The sequence below is a fragment of the Pelodiscus sinensis genome, chromosome 3 (genome assembly GCF_052426305.1).
Source record: "Pelodiscus sinensis isolate ZL-2025 chromosome 3, ASM5242630v1, whole genome shotgun sequence".
NCBI classification, from domain to species: Eukaryota; Metazoa; Chordata; order Testudines; family Trionychidae; genus Pelodiscus; species Pelodiscus sinensis.
In genome coordinates this window covers 90,440,833-90,461,134 of record NC_143054.1, presented here as the reverse complement: position 1 = coordinate 90,461,134, position 20,302 = coordinate 90,440,833, and the positions used below count along the sequence as shown (strand labels likewise).

The window sequence follows — 20,302 nt, the reverse complement described above, 5'->3', positions numbered from 1 at the left end:
CTCTCATTCATCTGTGTACACTTTAACTCAGTGCAGCTTGAGCAGCTTTAATCTAGTTTTATTTTCTCCAAAGGGCTATGGTTTGTAGCAACTCAGATGTTAGCATGGACACACTTTGGGCTATGTTATAGCTTTAATTCCTATGCAGGGGGCTTTGCAGAACAGCACTAGACAGACTTTCTTCAGTGTGGGAGGGTGTCATTGCTGCTCCTGGCATGATGGTTCCAGGGGTCAGCATGTACAGAGATGGAGTCCACAGTACCCTTTGTGGCATCCTTCTGCCTAGCAAAGGGAAGGAACACGCAGTCACGCTGCTGCCCAGAGAACTGATATTACTGCAGATGAACTTGTGCAGGAATGCAAGTTTCTTGCCTTGCCTTCCATATTGGCACAGAGATTATCCCCTCTGAGTACAAGCTGAGTTGTATTCTACAACTCTGAATATGAGGCAAGCAAGTGACTACAAGGCAGGATACAGTGGCTGCTGTAAGCAAGCATTTAGTCTTGCAATCGCTGAACAGTTGCTTTTACTTCATGCAATCACTTGAGGCCCAAACAGTGCCTGTGCAACAGATAGGATAATCAGAATGGTCATCTGGGGTAGTGTCCTGACTTGAGTTCCATCCCTATCAGAAAGTTTAAAAAATGCTTTTGTACATGTTCATCTGAGAATAGCAAAGGAGAAAGCAATATGATACAACCTACCTCCATTTCTCACAGCACCTTTCTGAGAAAACTCCCACTGAGAGGGCTTCTTCAGCTGACAAGCTTTCTACCTTTTTTCCCTCAACCCCTCCCTGTAGTGGCTCCGTATGGAAGAAGGGACTCACCACTTGCATGCTCCCTTGTAGCTCGTGTGAAATAGTAGGTTTTTCCACTCATCACTCCCACCAACAGTTGCTCTGGCCCTGTGATGGCTCCCTTTTTGCTACTTGGCCCTCTGGTCAATCACAGTTTAATCCCACCTCTTCTGGGGAAAGAAGAGTATATGTAGAAGTCCAAAAGTGTCCCAATACAAGAGATCCTTCTACCCCTCCTTTAGAATCAGTAGTCCTTACATCAGACTTGTACAACCACTTCTTAGGGCTAGGAGGGAAATCCACTCCCATCCTCTTCTCTGCATTCCAGCACAGGGCCCTTGTATTAAGCAGCTAGTTCTACTCCTGGGTACACTTCTGTTTCCATGGGCCACTTCCTTCCTCCAAGCCCCACCATGTGCTGTTTCCCTCCAGTCTATGCTCATTGCAGCCTGTCTTCAGGTTCAAACCTCTGGCTCCTCCACATTTCCTCCCAACTCTTTCCCTGTCTCTCAGTCCTGCCCTCTTTCCCAGGCTCATCTCAGAAATTCTTTCCATCTCTGGGGCTTTCTTCTGTTCCCTGTCCCCAAGCCCATCTCAATGAGCAGGAACTCCCTAATTAACCTCTTCTCATAGACCTCCTCTTATAAACAAGACCCAGCTGGGTTTAATAATAAATGAAATCTGACATCACCCACTGTGTTGCACCTGGAGGTTAACTGAGCTCACAGATTTTATTAAACCCTTGTTCAGGTGTGGGGTAGACACCTGGTCACAGGCTTGTTCTACCTTTCTTGTCTCTGTTTTCAGATAAGCCCATCACAATATTCACTTTAAAAAAAGAAACAAATCAGCAAAGGTATTTTGCATATAACATGAAATTTGCAAGCAAACTCACCACACTGTTCATGCTTCTTGTATGTTACATGTGCTGCATGCCTTTTGTCTGTCTTGTATATTTGAATTGTAAATTCAGGGGAGGATGGCTCTTATTCTGTGCATATGCATGCTGCCTAACACAATGGTGTTCTGGAGTACTACAATAAAACAAATACTAAGAACATGAACAGAGCATTTTTGATGGAGAGTCCATAGCTGTGGGATCCCTGCTAGGAAAGATCAAGCTAAAATGGGTTGATCACCGTGATAGCAAAAAACAAGACTCACCTCAGTGTGAGAATTTATTCCGAAAAGAAGATTGTTGAATGGCTGACTGTATCTATCTATTATATATTTTGAAGAGTTTGTTTGTCAATTTGTTTTTGCAAAATAAAGTCATATTTCACTATTAACTTCAGATGCCAAATTTTGCATAAATAGTCCTGCCATTTCAATTAGCTGAACGCATTACTGTTTATACCAGAATATGCTGGGTGAAAGATTGAAATAATTTATTTTGTTTATCATCAGAAAAAAAGTCATGACTGTTATGATTAGAGTTCATAAAAAGTATTTCCTAACAAAATTAAAATCAAGTCATCTATTCAACTGTCATTTTAGTATCAAGAAATTTTTCACTGTTAAATCACAAAATAATTCAAATTAGTAATGGAAAGAGTAATGGAAGCTTTACCAGTTTCTGATTCCAATTTACTATGTATGGTAATTATTCAATAAAATAAATAATGTTTGAAGTTGAAATTCTACACATTTAAAACTGTTCTTTTTCTTCCGTTTTCAAGCACATTATTAAAAAATTCTATTACATATATTTAATTTCTTGAACTTTCCTATAAGTGTAATTTACACAAAATTACTTTGTCTGGTCAATGACTGACCTCACCTGTTAGTTTGTAATAACCATCCAAAAACAGATCCTGAAGAAGGATAAGCCTCTCTAGGCACAGCCTAGAGTCAAATAAGACAGCACTCTAATGGTTCTACTAATTTTTATATTGTGCTCAGTTACTGTGATGATGGTGCATTAGGAATTCATACACAGACAGCAAGAGAAAAGCAATTGGCTCTCTAATGTACTGAGGAGTAGAGACAAATTTTATCTTTTAAGTATCATGTGCATGGTTGCCAGCAAAAGAATCATATGAAAAATATCTTGCAGTTCCTTTAGTTCGAGTTTGCTTGCTGTGCAAGCAACTGTATGAACCATATCTATGTTGAATTTTTGGATCTTATCTGGACCATGCACTTTTTTTCTTCAATTGTGAACATTCTTTACTTGTGCCCACTCTAGAACCAAAGAGTGATGGACTTAGGTCACCTTAGTTTTAATTTTGAAAATATTTTAAACCAATAAGCTAACATTTACTTTCAACTTGTATTGTTGAATAGCACCACCTATAAGGCCTACATTATTTGTATGCAGAGCATCTTAAAATAAATAAACAAAATTCATACAACTCTTCTTTACGGTATAATATGACACAGAAGCATAGAAAAGATTACATTGGGCATAGATATGGGAAAAAAGTATTGCTGAAAAATTTCAGAGTTTCCATTATCTTTTTGACCAGGATATACTACAATTTTTTTATTGTGTCATATTTTAGTCAGATCAGCAATTACATACCTGACTATGAAAACCTCTGATACCTTTGTGATCTTTCTTTGCCATTCAGCAAATAAAGTTTGCTACCGTACTTTTTTTTCATTCTGCCTAAATACTACCTATTTTTCCACCCGAAAGTGACATATACTTCATATTTCTTTATACAGAAGAGCTGGGCACTGTTCAGTTCAGCTAACCTATTTATTCAATAACACCATATTTCTTACCAGATTTTCAAACATAAGGCAAACTCATGGTTTAATGTCACATTTCACTCTCACACGCTCTCGCTATATATATTAGTTCACACAAATTTCCACTATGTGTTACAGTGGGGGGTGCTGAAGACAGAAATCCTTTCATATTTCTGTTGTTATTCTGTTTAAGCCCTGGGTGTTGCAGCATCCTTAGCTCCAGCACCTATGGTTCTAGTTAGAGATTTTCTCTTAGGAATTCATGCTTCTTCCATTAGTTATTTGAGGTTTAAGCCACAAAACAATTTAGGCATGTAAACTTCAGACTCGGGCACCTAAGTCCCTGTGTGCTACACCACTCTGAGTTACAAAATCCCCACTCCCCACTCTTCCTCTTCCCCCCAAAGCACCACATCTTTCCAACTTGCCACATGCCTGGCAATTCCATTGACTCTCCCTGTATATGGGCTATCTAACCTAATGGTCAAAACCCAGAGCACAGTCAGGGTCAGGAGTCATGCCAATGAGTCAGCGACCAAAGTAATTCCAAGAGTCAAACTGGAATCATATATAGAAGCCACTCCAGGAGTCAAAGCCAAAGTCAATTACTAGTATCAGGATGAAGAATTAGGAACAAATGGTAGGAACCAGACAAAGTGGCAAAAACAGGGCGAGGGAGGGGAGGGGGGAGAGGGGTGACGCCAAGTCAGCAGCAGGCTTAGAAGCTAACTGCTTAGAAAAAAGGGGTGTGACAAGAACAGGACGATTTATGTTAGGAGCTGACCGGTCAGCAGTTGGCTACTACTTAGCTGATGCTAATGGGGCAACAGAGGTAGCCTCTGTTTGAGAGGTACCATATGCATTTTTCCTAATTAGCTTTGCAGCACAGTGGTGCAAAACGTTAGACTGCTATTTGGTGACCCCACAGGCATTCGATTGAGGCCTCACACTCCCTACATTCCATTTGGATCCCACCTTTGGAGTCTATGTTAACCTCTTTAAAGTAAAATAATAAATATTGTATTGACAGTTCATAATAATGCTTTAAAATTGGAGATGTATGTAATTGAGACCAGAATAAAACAATACCTGGGCATAGAAGCACAGCAATACTATACTTGCATATGCACAAATATAAACAGCTCACTGACAGACACAACCATTAGTTAGTCTTTCCCGGTATGCTGCTGAGGGCAAAGTGCAATATCCAAAGACAGAGAGACGCCTTGGTGCATAAGAGAACCATTACAAAGGTTGCTGTTTTTAACCAGAGATAAAATAAATTACATACTGTCTGTACATTATTGAGACATGCATTCCAATACTTAAATGTGCTACTTACTGTATTATTAATAAAGAATCATATAAAGTAATTATTCTCAGATGCACATTGAACAATGCTCAAGCAGAGATATCAGTTACTTCAATAAATAGTATCCTCTCCATCCACATGGACAATTTAATTTCCAGAATTGCCCTTCTAAATCAATGATGTGATTGGTACATACTAGTAGTTTGCTTATTACAAAATCTGTCTTCAATACCTGTCCATTCACCTGAAGAACAGAAATTTAAGAACTACACCTATGAAGTTCTTTTGATATCATACAATTATAATTAGTTACCTACTTCTCTGTTTTTGAAAAATGGTAGCCTAGAAATGTGTTACCACAGCATAAAACCAACTGTTGTATGATACAACATATTCAGCAGCTTCTGCTTTCCTTAGATTTCTGTGGGTCAGAGCTACAGAATGATGTTCTTCATGAGGATTTCTTGTGAAAGTCTGATAGCCCAGAGACCTAAAAATAATGCCTTGCATGTGACTAGTAAGTTTATTTAACAAAGTACAGAAATTTAAGTGGAAGTAATGGAAACAAATGATTACATATCAAATAAAATCATAACTCACAATCTAGATTTTAGACTTAGAATCATAATATCACTAAGGGTATGTCTACACTACCCCGCTAGTTCGAACTAGCGGGGTAATGTAGGCATACCGCACTTGCAAATGAAGCCCGGGATTTGAATTTCCCGGGCTTCATTTGCATAAGCGGGGAGCCACCATTTTTAAAACCCCGCTGGTTCGGACCCCGTGCAGCGCGGCTACACGGGGCACGAACTAGGTAGTTCGAATTAGGCTTCCTAGTTCGAACTACCGTTACTCCTCGTGAAATGAGGAGTAACAGTAGTTCGAACTAGGAAGCCTAGTTCGAACTACCTAGTTCGTGCCCCGTGTAGCCGCGCTGCATGGGGTTCGAACCAGCGGGGTTTTAAAAATGGCGGCTCCCCGCTTATGCAAATGAAGCCCGGAAAATTCAAATCCCGGGCTTCATTTGCAAGTGCGGTATGCCTACATTACCCTCCTAGTTTGAACTAGGAGGGTAGTGTAGACATACCCTAAAAGAGTAGGGTTGAAAGAGACTTCAGGAGGTCATATAGTCCAATCCTCTGGTCAAAATAGAACCAACTTAGGACAAGAAGCAATGGGCTTAAAATACAGCAAGGGAGGTTTAGGTTGGACATTAGGAAAAACTTCCTAATTGTCCGGGTGGTTAAACACTGGAATCAATTGCCCAGAGAAGTTGGGGAATGTCCATTTCTGAAGATATTTAAGAACAGGTTAGATAGACACCTATCAGGGATGGTCTAGACGGTGCTTGGTCCTGCCATGAGGGCAAGGGACTGGACTCAATGACCTCTCGAGGTTCCTTCCAGTTCTAGTGTTCTATGATTCTATGAAATCATTCCAGCAAGGGCTTTGTTAAACCTTGAAAACCTCTAAGGATGGAGATTCTACCACTTCCTTATGTAACCCATTCCAGTGCTTTGCCACCCTCCTACTGAAATAGTTTTTCCTAATATCCAATCTAGATTGCTCCCACTGCAACTTGAGACCCTTACTTCTTGTTCTGTTGCCTGCCTTGGACTAATTTTGAGGCTTCCCAATGGTGTGGACACGTTAGTTCGAATTTGTTAAATTAAGAATTCTTATGTTGAATTTAATAATTTTGAAATAGTTTCCTAGTATACCCATGGCCTATGAGTTCACTTTTTCGTAGTCCACATGTGTGCACATCTTCCTAAATATGTATAAGAGGCAATGGTTTTCACATAGGATAGCCTTGCAAATAAGCTGAGATATTAGGTAACTGCAAAAGTCACTTATAGTGAGTCTGCTTTAGCACTTGAATAATATTCCTGTTATTGGAAAGGGGAAATTGAAAAAAAAAGGTTGGAAAATTTTCAATCAATAGTTCGTCTTGGATAGTCATTGATACCATCACAGTGGAAATGTGAGTTTCTGACTAGTGCCCTTATTAAAATTCCACACCAAATTGAACAGAAAATCTCCAGACACTGTTAAAATCCCTGTCAGAAAGGACTTCTTTCTGAGATTCATAAAAATAATTACCCAGTACAGTTATTTAGTGGCTTTCTTAATGTTCTGATTGCCAAGTCTTTTTTTTAAAAAAATCCCTGTAGATTATATCTGTAGATCAGCCCAAGGTATTTTACTACTGTCCTCTATCCCTATTTGAAAATCACACAAACTAATCCCTATATGACTGTTCGCTAGATGGACTGTGATATATCACCAATTTACTTTTTTTTTTTCAGGAACAAAGTATATTTTCCAATATCTGCTCTAAACAGATGTTATTTTGCAACTACAGTAGACTTCCGATAATCCGGAACCTATGGGACCTAGGTGGTGCCGGATTATTAAATATGCCAGACTATCAGGAGGTACTATAAGATAGTTATATACATACTGTATACATTATATACTGTATATAAAGTGTTCTGAACCCTTTTTATTGTACATACTGTATACAGTATACTGTAATGTTTTAGGTTTTTTAAGCCTTTTTTACCCTTTTTGCTCAGTTCAGCTGCTGCCGCTGTTACCTTGTGATTCATTTTTTGCCGAAACTCACTCACTAGGCTCTTGCCATTTTGATGCTGGACTATCAGGAGTGCCGGACTATTGGATGCCGGACTATTGGAGTTTTATTGTAAATGGTGTTATCACCCATTAATAAATTGTGATTACAAAAGAGCTTCTGTTTATATTTTTTTCTCCCATGGTATATGGTGTACATTATAGGGCTGGGGGAAAATGTGTTAAAGGAGTGATATATCTATACAATTAGGCCAAATACAACTCTTCAGTAAGCAAGCATTATTCCACTGACTTCACTGGAATTATGCAGCCACGCTTTCATCGAGCATATGAGTGGAGAAGCTTGAGAAGAGAATACTTGCACTATGCTCAAGTCAATGCTGTTAGTCTTTTATTTCCATCACTAATAAATTTACACATTGAATACTAGCAATGCCTTTAACTTTCTATAATATACTAACACCAAAACATACCAAGCAGAGTGGTTCAAACTCTAGGCTGTGATTTAACTATCACTTTCTTTTGTGAAAGTGCAATACATTTTGTGACCTGTCAAGCAGGTAGAGTTTGGCATCCATCCATTGGTTTGAAGGAGACTAACTTTAAATTAATGTATATGCTTACATTAAATTCCCCTCTGTATATCCTCCAGAGAATGAAACTGCTAAATAAAACTATTCACCTCTTCTTTAATTAATATCACTCATACACTTTCCTTTATCATGTATAACGCCCCAGTATAGCTGCTAAATATTATTCCCATTTTACACATGAGAAAATAACACACAGGAGGCCTGATTCCCTGTGGCCTTGTACCTTTCATTGTCATGTAACCCTCTTTGCAGAGGTCATAGCTAAACAAAATGTATAGAAGCGGCCAGGAATCAGGCCAAGACAAGGTAGAAGATTTCTTAAGGCAACACAGTGAATATGATTCTCTTCATTTATGCTAAGTTTAAACTTTCATCATTGGCCTCACTGGGGCTAAGATTATACCTATGGACATCAACAGAAATCCTCCTGGTTACGCTGCTGTAAAATAGTTTAGTATTTAATCCAAAGAGTCAAAAGCAAAACTAAGATTAGAAACCATGAGTTCCAGAATCCCTGACCTGTGCACACCACACAGCTTCCCTATACAGGCAGTCCCCGGGTTACGTACAAGATAGGGACTGTAGGTTTGTTCTTAAGTTGAATCTGTATGTAAGTCGGAACTGGCGTCCAGATTAAGCTGTTGCTGAAACTGACCGCCAGTTCTGACTTACATACAGATTAAATTTAAGAACCCCAAGTCAGCTGCTGCTGAAACTGATCAGCTGCTGATTCCAGGAAGCCCGGGGCAGAGCAACTGTGCCTCGGGCTTCCTGTAGTCAGCGCTGGTCAGTTTCAGCAACGGCTGACTTGGGGACGCATGGGGCAGAGCAACTGGGGTGCTGCTGGGTTGCTCCAGTAGCGCCGCTCCTCGGCGCTACTGGACCTACCCAGCAGCACCCCAGCTGCTCTGCCCCAGGCGTCCTGATTCAGCCGCTGCTGAAACTGACCAGCAGCGGCTGAATCAGGACGCCTGGGGCAGAGCAGCTGGGGTGCTGCCGGGTTGGTCCAGTAGTGCCCAGAGCGGCGCTGCGGGACCAACCGGCAGCGCCCCAGCTGCTCTGCCCCAGGGTCCACAACAAAAGCCTGGTCTGCTGGGGGGGGGGGCACACTAGCTGCGCCCCCCCATAGCAGACCAGGGACACGGGGAGCAAAGCCGCAGCGGCGGGGTGCCTCGCCTCTGAGGCTTTGCTCTGGCGCGGGACCCGCTTTGCTCCCGGTGCCCCTGGTCTGCTGGAGATGGTCCCCAGCAGACCAGGGGCACCGGGAGCAAATCCGCAGCCACGGCGGGGTCCCGCGCTTCTGAGGCTTTGCTCGCAGTGCCCCTGGTCTGCTGGAGATGGTCCCCAGTAGACCAGGGGCACCGGGAGCAGCTTTTCTCGCCCTGGAGGTCGAGGTGGCTGACCGCTGCCTGTGAGCTCCGGGGAGAGAAAGCCCCGTTCGTAAGTGCGGATCCGACATAAGTCGGATCCGCGTAAGTCGGGGACTGCCTGTATTTTTCTCTTATGTAATCCTTTAAGAAGAAGGTAGGAAAGCTTCTTTAGAGTATAAAACCATTTTAAAGTTTGATTTAGTTGGGATTGGTCCTGCCTAGATGACCTTCTGAGGTCTCTTCCAGCTCTATGGTTCTATGATTCTATGATAAAGAAGCACTAACCGAAACACTTAACTTTGTCTATTTTCTTGTAAATGTGCCATCAATTACTTGAATAAAATAAACTAGGAAATGAAATCTCTTTAAGATGAAAAGGAACTCATGTCCCTAAGCTTCATTAAAACTTACTTTTAATAGAATGACTTTGTGAAGACCTATATAGCTACAAAGGTCTTTGGGTCACATTTATATGGTATATGTATGGTCTTACCACTGTTCTCCTTTATGCCACAATTAGCATACATCCAAAGTGGTGGGAAGGCCGTGATGATTAATACACTGTATATTATTTATTAAATTGAGTTAACATGCATATAAAATATCATAATTTTGATGCATAATTTTCCATTGATTGAATTTTTGTTCATTATAGGCTTGTATTTAGTAGAAGATGTTTAGCTTATATAACTCTTCAGACAATAACAAAACAGCTGCCAATTTTAGGGCTAAATCCTCAGGAAGTATAAATTGATGTAGCTGATTGAAGTAATAGATATATATTGATTTACACCATCTGAGGATGTCTTTTAATTTGCAACCATTTCTTAATAAACTTGTAGATTCACTGTTTTACATTCCTGTGTAGTGTCAATATTTATAGCTTATTAGACTGCTAGACACTTGACCAAGATTTGCTGATAGCACAGTTTTAAAAGTATTACATTTCTGGCTGCAGCTAGAATCTCCAAAAAAAATAGAATGTGCATTTTTAGAAGTGTGCTTCTGAACATGTGCTTGTCTCTAACAAGTGCGTCCCGCTTTTGTTCTCTCATCAGATTATAACCTGGCATGTTAACAATGATGCAGTGATGTCAATGGGAGTTCCAAGTGGGCATATCATATTAGCAGCAGGCACACAGTGAGTAAATACCATTCAATTGCACCCACAGCTATCAGACAAAATGATTACATCTGTATCAATCAGTTTCATGGAAATAAAATCATGGTAATGGACTGTTATCACAGGATCAATGCTGCCTGTTTTGAAATGTCTCCTGCTTCACCCTCTGGCCTCAGCATTTATGTGGTAGCAAAAGACTATTATCTGTTCTGTTCCTGTGACATTTACTCTCTTTCTCCTCATTTATATATCTATTCATTCTTTGGTTTCTCTACTATATCAAGCCTTTCTTCTCAAGCAGTTATGTGCTGTTCTACTGTTATCCATTCGGAATCTTTGGGAGCGGGAGATTTTCCTTTCTCAAAGCATTTTCACAGCTAAAACCTCAGTTGCTGCTATTACCTGAGCATCTCACTTCCAGCTTTCTCTGTCCTTTTAGAATTTCACATCCCACAAGTGACTGTGGTAAAGGCCCTTTCAGAGTTCTCTATGCACAGTACCAAGGTTTTGGGAGACTTATTTTATGTGTAGTTCTTTGAGGTTTTCAAATATTACATAATTACAGATACTAACAGGAAGAAAGAACTTTCTTTACATAAAATCACGTTTCATTCCATGTTAAAGTAAACAGATGCAAAAATGCAAATGTACTTTCCAGGCTGTTTTACCATTTGTGGTATTAGACCAGATGTGACACCATTTTTATGGTGGTCTCCATTAAACACTATCAGTTGTGTTAACACCTGAAATACCACAACTTTCCCCTATAGCTAGAATGGTAATTTAATTATTAGCAAATACTGTCTTTTTTTAGTAGAGACTACTGTTTTTACAGCAGTATCAGAATAATGCTAGGTAATAATGTTAATTTTAACTTACGTGATTAATTGAAGTGATTGCTTTCTAGTGGATATGTACACTTTTCAGAGTCTACAAGTTTTTCCTGAGACTGGCAAGTTGGTTCCAGATTGAGTATTTAAATTAAAGCTAAGACTCTGTTAAACCTAGGGAAAATCTGTGGGAGGAAAAACAGGTTGCAATTTAATCAGTGGCAATCTAAAATACCAGGTGCAGAAAGCAGACAAACAGATCTTCCAGACTTTCCCTACGTCTTTCTTGCTAAAATAAAGCTTCAGTCAGCACGAAAAACTGCACCTTCAGAGAAGATGACAGCATCTACATAGCTTCTGCTCCAGGGAAGGAAATTGAGCAAGTCAGGCTGTCAGTGCCTATTTTACTAGCTCTAGCTGCCAGAAAACACCCCCAAGTTAATCCTTCATGTATACAGAGTGAAAATTTCCCTAAATGATATAATACTTTTGGATTTCACAAATTACATCTGACAGACCATTGCCAGGCAGACATATATAAGACAGACTAAGAAGGACGTTATCAAAGAACTGCCAAAACAAAAGGAACAGAACTAAAATAAAATAGACTTAAGCCACCAATGGTAACATATACACTATTATTTATAGGCAGAGGTGGAAGTGTCACCAGTGGTTAAAGTTGTTCAGCACTTCTCTGTTTTCAATTGTTTATAATTTTGCCACAGTTCCATTGCTTAGGTTTAAATTTTCCATAGTGAATGTTTGTAAAAAGACATGTTAAGGTTGCAAATACAAGCACTCAAAATTCAGAAATGCAAGAATTTTGGCTTGCTGAATGACCTTGAATTTGGCACCCTTTTTTGTTTGCACTGTGATACTACATTTATTTACATGATCACATGCTATTTTTGCTGCTAGGAGATAACTTTCTGGGTACTGTGTACATGGTAGAATTGACATGAGCAAGCACTCAAAGAACAATTATTAATTATGAAAACTCTCAATATTCTGCATAGCCAGATAAATGTCCTCAGATTAGTTAATGTCTTCAGGTAATGATAATATTAAATAATAGTTTGCATTTTTATAGTGCTTTTAGCTAAATATCCCAAAACACTTTTTAAAGGATTATTGCTGATGGGGAAACTAAGATAAGGAGAGGTCATGAGACTTAGCCATGATTACTCAGAAAGCAGTAGGAAGGTGGAAAATGGAACACATTGGCTGCTCTAAGTGGTAGACTGTATTTTCTCAGGGGCAGGATGCAAGCTATGCATAAAGAAACTATTACCAGCTCAAAGCGAAGGTAGATCCTCTTAATTTCATAAGAGTTAAATATTTCTCTATCTCAAGCATTCTCAACATTCTAAACAGCAACAAACATACTGGAAGTCCTGGTCTACACTAGACTAGGAAGGTCATCTTAAGGTACCCAATTCCAACTCCACAAAATGTGTAGCAGGAGTCAGCTTAGCTTAAGCCGAGTCTTGGGGGTATCCCCACTGCAGGAAGCTGATGGGAGTTTTTGCTACAGTCGGCTTCCCTTACTCCTTGCAAAAGGAGAAGTATTAGATGCTGTTAGGAGCTGCTTTCAGCACCAATTTATGGGTCTATACTAGACCCACTAGAGCAAACGCCAGAAGAGCAACTTCCAGAACTTTTATCTTCTGGTAAGTATAGATGTGCCCAAAGAGAGTTCACACTTTTGGGTACCATTTTCCAGTACAAGAGATATGTGACACTCATTGCCAAGAATCAGTAAAATAGGTCACATGCACACACACACACATAAAGAAAAAAAGAAAACATGTAGGTTTGAGTAACTGACCTACACAAAATTTGCCTAGTAAAAATAGTAAATCCTCACAGCCGCTCCCCGAGTTACAAACACATTACAGACCAACACTTGGTCCGTGAATTGAAGTGATCATAACTCAGATCCCATAGAGTTACATGGCGATCGTGCTGTTCGTAAGTGCAGATTGCCGTTCGTAACTCGGATCTGCATTTATGACCGCTTTGGTCGTAAGTGCTGATGGTCATAAGTGGAGGTGGTAGTAACTCAGGGAGCAGCTGTAATTCCAAAAGCAACCCTTAAAAAGATGTCCGGACATCAGTACAACTAGCTTAATTATTGCAGAAATATTTGTCCATATCCAAAGTTCATGGATCATATAAAGTATATTGATAGAAATGTAGCCGTGTTAGTCTGGTGTAGCTGAAGCAAAATGCAGGACTATGTAGCACTTTAAAGACTAACAAGTTGGTTTATTAGATGATGCGCTTTCATGGGCCATACCCACTTCCTCAGATCAAATAGTGGAAGAAAATAGTCACAACCATATATACCAAAGGATACAATTTAAAAAAATGAACACATATGAAAAGGACAAATCACATTTCAGAACAGAAGGGGGATGTGGGGGGGGGGGGGAGGGGGGAGGAAGGTAAGTGTCTGTGAGCTAATGAATATCAATATAAAACAAAATTCTATAAAAAGATTGCCTATAAATTAAGGATTTCATTAAATGTGTTCCTAATCACTGACTTTTTTTGTAATGTAATAAGAACAGAAAGGCGTAGCCTACAGTCATCTATCAATTTTTGTATGCAAATTTGTCCAATTAAGTAATGGCAATAGCTCAGACAGATTTCCATAAGACCATATTAAAAGGAATGAAGTTATCAAAGGATAGTATGTTACGCCTTCATGATCTGTTACAAGGGGATTACGACATGACATTGAAGGCAAAAAGAATGCTGCAGTTCTAACAGAACACCTTAGTTTCCTGCTTTCAATGTGATTAAACTAGTTAGAATAATCACCGACTCATGCAAAAAAAGTTATTTACTTTATTAAATAAATGCTTAAATTTTGAAGGGGGTTATTTTCTTTTTGCTTTTCTGCACCAAGCCATCCTGATTGTTTACTTAACAAACTTTCCAAGTTCATAAACTCTCCCATGGAAGCATTAAAGAAGTACCAAAGATCTGATATACATTCATGCATACACATATGTGCACACAACATTATATCAGCACTGTAACTTCACCAGCTGATTTTTCAAACACTAAACCAGCCATTATGACAGACTATTTAACAGCACCCAGGAGAACTACTGAACTTGATGCTTAATACAAAGTAGTTTGTTGAAAAATATGATTGCTTCCTATTATTTTCCAAAGGAAGAAAATAAAAATGGAGCCTGTAGAGAGCTATTTATTGTATATTGATGAGTGCTTAATAAGGGATGTGGTATGCTTATAAAAATCCCTAAACTGCATTCTCAATAAAATGATCTATATAACCACATAATGTTCCATATAATTATACATGTACAAAAATGCACTCTATATACAGAGGTAATATACAAGTAGTACACTGACTGAGATATGGAAAAAATAAATTAATCATCTGTTTAGGAAAATACTTTGAGATTGCTAAGATATCTATCCCAAGAAGCCTAATTTTTTTTCAAAAGTGATATATAACCTTCTAAAAAAAAGTCAAGCAAAGAAACAAATTCCTTCACCATACCTATTTAAATCCATATTTTCTGTAACTTTAATTAGCACTATTTGCTCTTGAGCATGTTTTAAAAACAACAAGTACAGGTTTATTTCCTTTCTGCATTCTACAAATTATAGTCCTAAAACTGTAAAATAATAAAAATAAAAAAGCTTCCTTAGAAATAGTTCGTGACCAGGAAATGTATGGATTTTCATTTTAAAGGCAACATTAAAAATAATCCCCATAGAAACGCAACTGTGAATGCTAATTGAATTTTGGTACATTACTTTACATTCATCAACATAATCAATGAAATACATTGCTCACTTCTTTTATTATAATGACCCTGTTTGCAACTCTATAGATACACTACTTACAGTAGTGTCAGGCTGTTACAATCTTTCCATTCCTTATATTCAGGGGCTTATAACACTGTAATAAAATTTTATGATGAAATTTACCATCTCTGCCCAAAAGTCATTCTTTTTAATTGAAAAATAGCTTGCAATATATTGAGACTAGGCCAAATTTTCCTGCTCCTGTACCTGAATAAAACATCTTAAATCAATATGTTACTTCAGTTTCAAAGATCCTGACATCCCAGCTCCCTTGGGAGCCTTGTATTTTGAATAAACTAATAGCTGCATTTTATTTATTACATTTTTATTTTTGTTTGTTTGTCTTGAGAACTGCAACTGTCACTAATCAATGGAAAACTATGAGGGTCAATATATGCCTATATCTAGATCAAACTGTACTTTGTTTTCTGAGTACCACCTTGGTTGTGACACTTTACTATCCCTTTCCTATTTTCTCTTTGCCTGGATGGTAGACGGAAATTTCAACAGATGTTGACAGAGGACTGTGTCAGGTATCTAGACAGAACAATGGAGAGTCATTAACCTATATAGCCTCCCAATCCAATTGGAGCACCTTAGAACAATGGAAGAGCCCCATCTTAGGAAAAACTAGTGCATCTAGCCTGTACACAGAGTTAGAGCAGCAGAAAATCACTAGAAGAACACAGGAACAGAAAATACGTTATAAAAGGTGTTTTTTAAAAGAAAGACTCCAAGAGGTTCTAGATACTCAAAGGGATATGTTTTCTGAGTTATATGGAACATTTAACCTAGGCAAGCTAAACAGAACATGTTGTAGGTGAAGACAGGACAATCCTGAAGGTTGAACATGAGAACTAGAGGGTCTGGGGACTGTGAAAGAACTGATGAAAAACTGTTGGAGCTCTAAGAGTGGTGGGGGCACAGGCTATTTGTATAGGAGTTAAGTTATTTTACTCCAGATCTGTAGGTCTTTTACACTCTGTGAAGTAAGTGTGTGGAAAAAGCTACCTTGCTAAATCTCAGAATTCCTTGCTGTAACTCCCACGTGTTCCCAAAAGGTTAAACTGTATACAAGAGTACCCACAAGGATGGAGGTCTGGGGAGGGTGCATTTATGTCACTGGGGACATTTATTTTTACATAGTACATATTTTTCTTAAAGGTGGCTTTGTGAGCTACACAAAATCGGTGGAATGGGATCTTGCAACATTTAAGCAACTTCTGAAACTTCAGTTTGCTATATTGACTTTTTTGCATATATAAAGTTTTTTTCAACTGGTTTCTAGATATGATTTTAAGGTTAAGAGCCAATATCAGCTAACTCAGTTATTTAATATACTCAGCAAAGCCAAATCTTGCGAAGCATTTAAGCATGTGCATATCTTTCTTCATAGGAGCAGACCCTTCAATTCAACAGGACCCTTCAATTCAAAATAGATTGCTTCATGTCAGAGAATAGGGAATCTTCCTGTAGATCTAAATCACTCATTTTCCACCTTTTTTAATTTTCATTTTGAAACCTTAAAGAATTTCAAAGAAAGATGTAGACCCCTTTGTAAATCTGAGACACAGTTTGTGGATTCCCAGCAGTCCACAGACTGCAGGCTGAAAACCACTCATCTACATTAATTGCTTTAAAGAAAACTAATTCTTATTGTCAAATGCAATGATCAAGAAGGTAACCCCACTAATATCTGACAGGTATTTCACCCGTTACTTGCAAGTTCCATACAAAGGCTTGTCATCTGAAGGAAAGAAAATAATAGTACTGCTCGTATTACTGGTGACATCACAATGCCAGCCTTAGTTTAAACTACAAAATAAGGAACTACACAGAACCAATACAGATTCAAGACCCAAAGCTTGCAGAAATTCATGCTATGTGTGCTAAGAGTGGGACACTGCATATATCCTGCATCTCTGCACATGCAGAATGGAAATCCTTATTTTAGCGATGAAAGAAAAGTATCCTTGCTTTTCCTCTTATTTACTTGCATTTTTGTAAGTGGTTCACCTTGCAAGTCATCACTTCCATATGTTAGTTCTTTAAAGACTACACAAGCAAATCTGCACGTTCTACCAATAAAATGGTCGGGAGGTCAGCTCAAAGCTTGATTCAATAGATGCAGTGTAATAACCTTGAAACTCACCAAGCACTTGAGGTATAGAGGCTGAGCTTTCCAGTGTTCCCTCTAAGCACAGCCCCGCAGCTGCTTAATAAGCTCCCCTGCCTCCAAGCCAGGGGCTCAGGGCTCCAAGCACGGAGCTACCTGACTGGGTGGGGTTGTGGAAGCAGCTGTGGGGCTGTGCTGGTGCATAGCTTAGAGGGAACACTGATCACATCTAGCAAAATATTTGAGCACATTGATAACTTTAAGCATGTGAGTGGTTCCACTGAAGTTAAAATTAGTGTTTTGCTGGATTAGGAGCATTATGCTAAGCATCAAGTAGAATCAAGGCCCACATGGTAAAAAAGATGTCACAGGATCTTCATTCACCCTATCTCCTCTAAAAACAGTAGTAAATTTACCAAGCATTGTGCATCATTTTAGCTGCAAAATTCCCATTGCCTTCAATGGGAGCATTCAGTTTAAACCCCTACACAATCCACTGTACCAAGTGACTGTTTTTTAAAAAAAAACAATTCTCTCTCATTTGTATAAATAGAGGAAAACAATTACAGAAACATACAGCTCTAAAAGATGCCTTTGTAATGAGCTGTGAAAATTCGCTGTTGTACTGTTGGATTCAATCATAACAACACCAGTAGCTAAAAGTTGTTTTTTGTTAGTTAACCCCACTTCAGGTTCCTTTTCTTGGGAGGTTCAATGTTGTAATGTTTCCAAATGCAGTATCAATTCAGGTGGGATATATGTATAGGCTTTGGGAAGGAAGTTTATTCTTGAAATGTGGACAGTCACAAATTTACAAGCGGGAAATATGCAGCCAAGAAAATTCCTTATTTACAAAACTAAATGTTTTGAGCTAGTGAATTTGCAAAGATGGATGAAACTGCATGTGAACTTAGACTCAAATGGATCAACTGCAGAGTCTAATGGTGTTGCTATGTGAGTTGTGACACAACAGGGGAATTTTCTCTAGGCAGAAACAGAGACAGGCAAACAGAATGTGAACCTAGTTACATCAATCCATAATCTTGCTACAGGCTCCATAGCATAGCACTGGTTATCCCCTTTCCATTAGTAAGATTGCATGAATGAAAAGGTTAATTCAAAATAGGGCTGAATTTGAAACAGTCAGTTGTCTTCCTTAAAACTGCTGGCAATAGCCAGTTATGGGAGGAGCTCATCAGTCCTCTCCTGCCTCCACCACCCAGATAAGGACAGTGATGCAGAGAAAGTCATCACAAAGCAAGGACAAATGCTCAGAATGGCAGTTTCAGCAGCTCAAGATGATGACACTGGGAACTGGTACTGGTTCTGACAAGGCCCTAAGGGTGTGAGTGAGAAAGTCATAGTGGTTGTTAGACTGAGAAGTGCAAATGCCATTATAATGCAGTTGGTGTTCTGCCTGTGTGATCTGACTGCATGGTGTATGCCTGATGCATGTTCTTGTGCTGTCACAGAAATGTGGGGCTGACGAACTACTGCCATCTGTTGTTATGATTACATGCCTCTAGAATATGGTTGCTGTCATTGGGGCCGATGTCTTTATAGGGATTGGCCAGACTGGATTTCAGGCCTCTGCTATGAAGAATTCACATCATAGAAGGTAGAAGCTGATAGTATCCCTTGCCCAAGCCCTGTTCTCTCTCCTTGGATAGGGGCCCACTGTAATGTCCCAGCAAAAAGTGTCAATGGCCATCAGTAGTGTAGATGTAACATGCCTGGTTCAGCTACATTTACATTTCTTGTACACGCATCTCGTGGAGAGACTTTGGACACACCTTCCTGTCGTCTTTTACACTATATTTTGCCTGAATGCCCTTCACTACTGTGACTATCACCCTCACTACACACAAGAGGGGAATGAAAGCACTGAGTGCAGCTGTATGTAAGCTAGAAGCTCTAACTTTTTCAATGCACTATAGTTCTTTCAACTGTGCTGCTTGGTTCATACCTAGAAAATGACTCTAGACTACCTATTAGATTTGTTGTCTGTAGGCTGATTTGTTTTAAAGACTTCATACCTAATTTCCTCTAATCACAGACATCGTACAGAGCATATGGTGACTGGGTGTCCACATTCTCAGTTGGAAAGCCAAAAACTACATGGGGCTGGACGCTGCTTTCCTTTTTTGGTCTTTAATGTGGTCCTGGCAGGAAGGCTGGATGACCCAATGTATAGATAATAGTCTAAGAGTTGGAAAACGTTGGTTAAAGTATTTATACACTGCCAGACTTCCTGTGTGACCATGAGAAAGCCCCTTAGCTTTTCTGTTCCTCTGTTTCTCATCTGTAAAGTTGGGATAATGGCGCAGGTGTGTTGTGAGGTTAAATACGTTAAAGAGTGTGAAACACTCAGGGTATGTCTACACTGCCACCCTAGTTCGAACTAGGGTGGTAAAGTAGGCAACCGGAGTTGCAAATGAAGCCTGGGATTTGAATTTCCCAGGCTTCATTTGCATAAAGCCGGGCGCCGCCATTTTTAAATGTCCACTAGTGCGGACTCCGTGCCGCGCGGCTACACGCGGCACGGATTAGGTAGTTCGAACTAGGCTTCCTAGTCCAAACTACCGTTACTCCTCGTGAAACGGTAGTTCAGACTAGGAAGCCTAGTCTGAACTACCTAGTCCGTGCCGCGTGTAGCCGCGCGGCACGGAGTCCGCACTAGCGGACATTTAAAAATGGCGACACGCAGCTTTATGCAAATGAAGCCCGGGAAATTCAAATCCCGGGCTTCATTTGCAACTCCGGTTGCCTACATTACCACCCTAGTTCGAACTAGGGTTGTAGTGTAGACATACCCTCAAATACTACAGTGACAAGCACCTTAGGTAGTTAGGGCAGGGTTGATGTATGACATGTTTGCACTGCTTCTGACTATAACTATTCAGTGGATGGGTCAAACACTCCAGAGTACTCACTATGCTACCTTTTATACACAATACACACATTTAAAATGTGTATAGTCCCTTTACAAAAAGCATTGTATAAATAATATTAGC

General features: G+C 39.5%; 1 protein-coding gene across 4 annotated transcripts in view; it reads right to left on the bottom strand.

Moving 5' to 3' along the window:
- Positions 1-20,302, bottom strand: part of NKAIN2 (sodium/potassium transporting ATPase interacting 2) — a 748,339-nt gene that overhangs the window by 498,979 nt on the left and 229,058 nt on the right. The window contains exon 1 of one of the 4 annotated variants that reach the window (XM_075924075.2): positions 831-1,470. The exons of the other annotated variants lie outside the window; for them this stretch is intronic. Coding sequence (XP_075780190.1) covers positions 831-839 — 9 coding nt within the window. The 5' untranslated portion in view covers positions 840-1,470. Of the gene's footprint in view, positions 1-830; positions 1,471-20,302 lie in introns of those variants that run through there. 4 annotated transcript variants of the gene reach the window in all.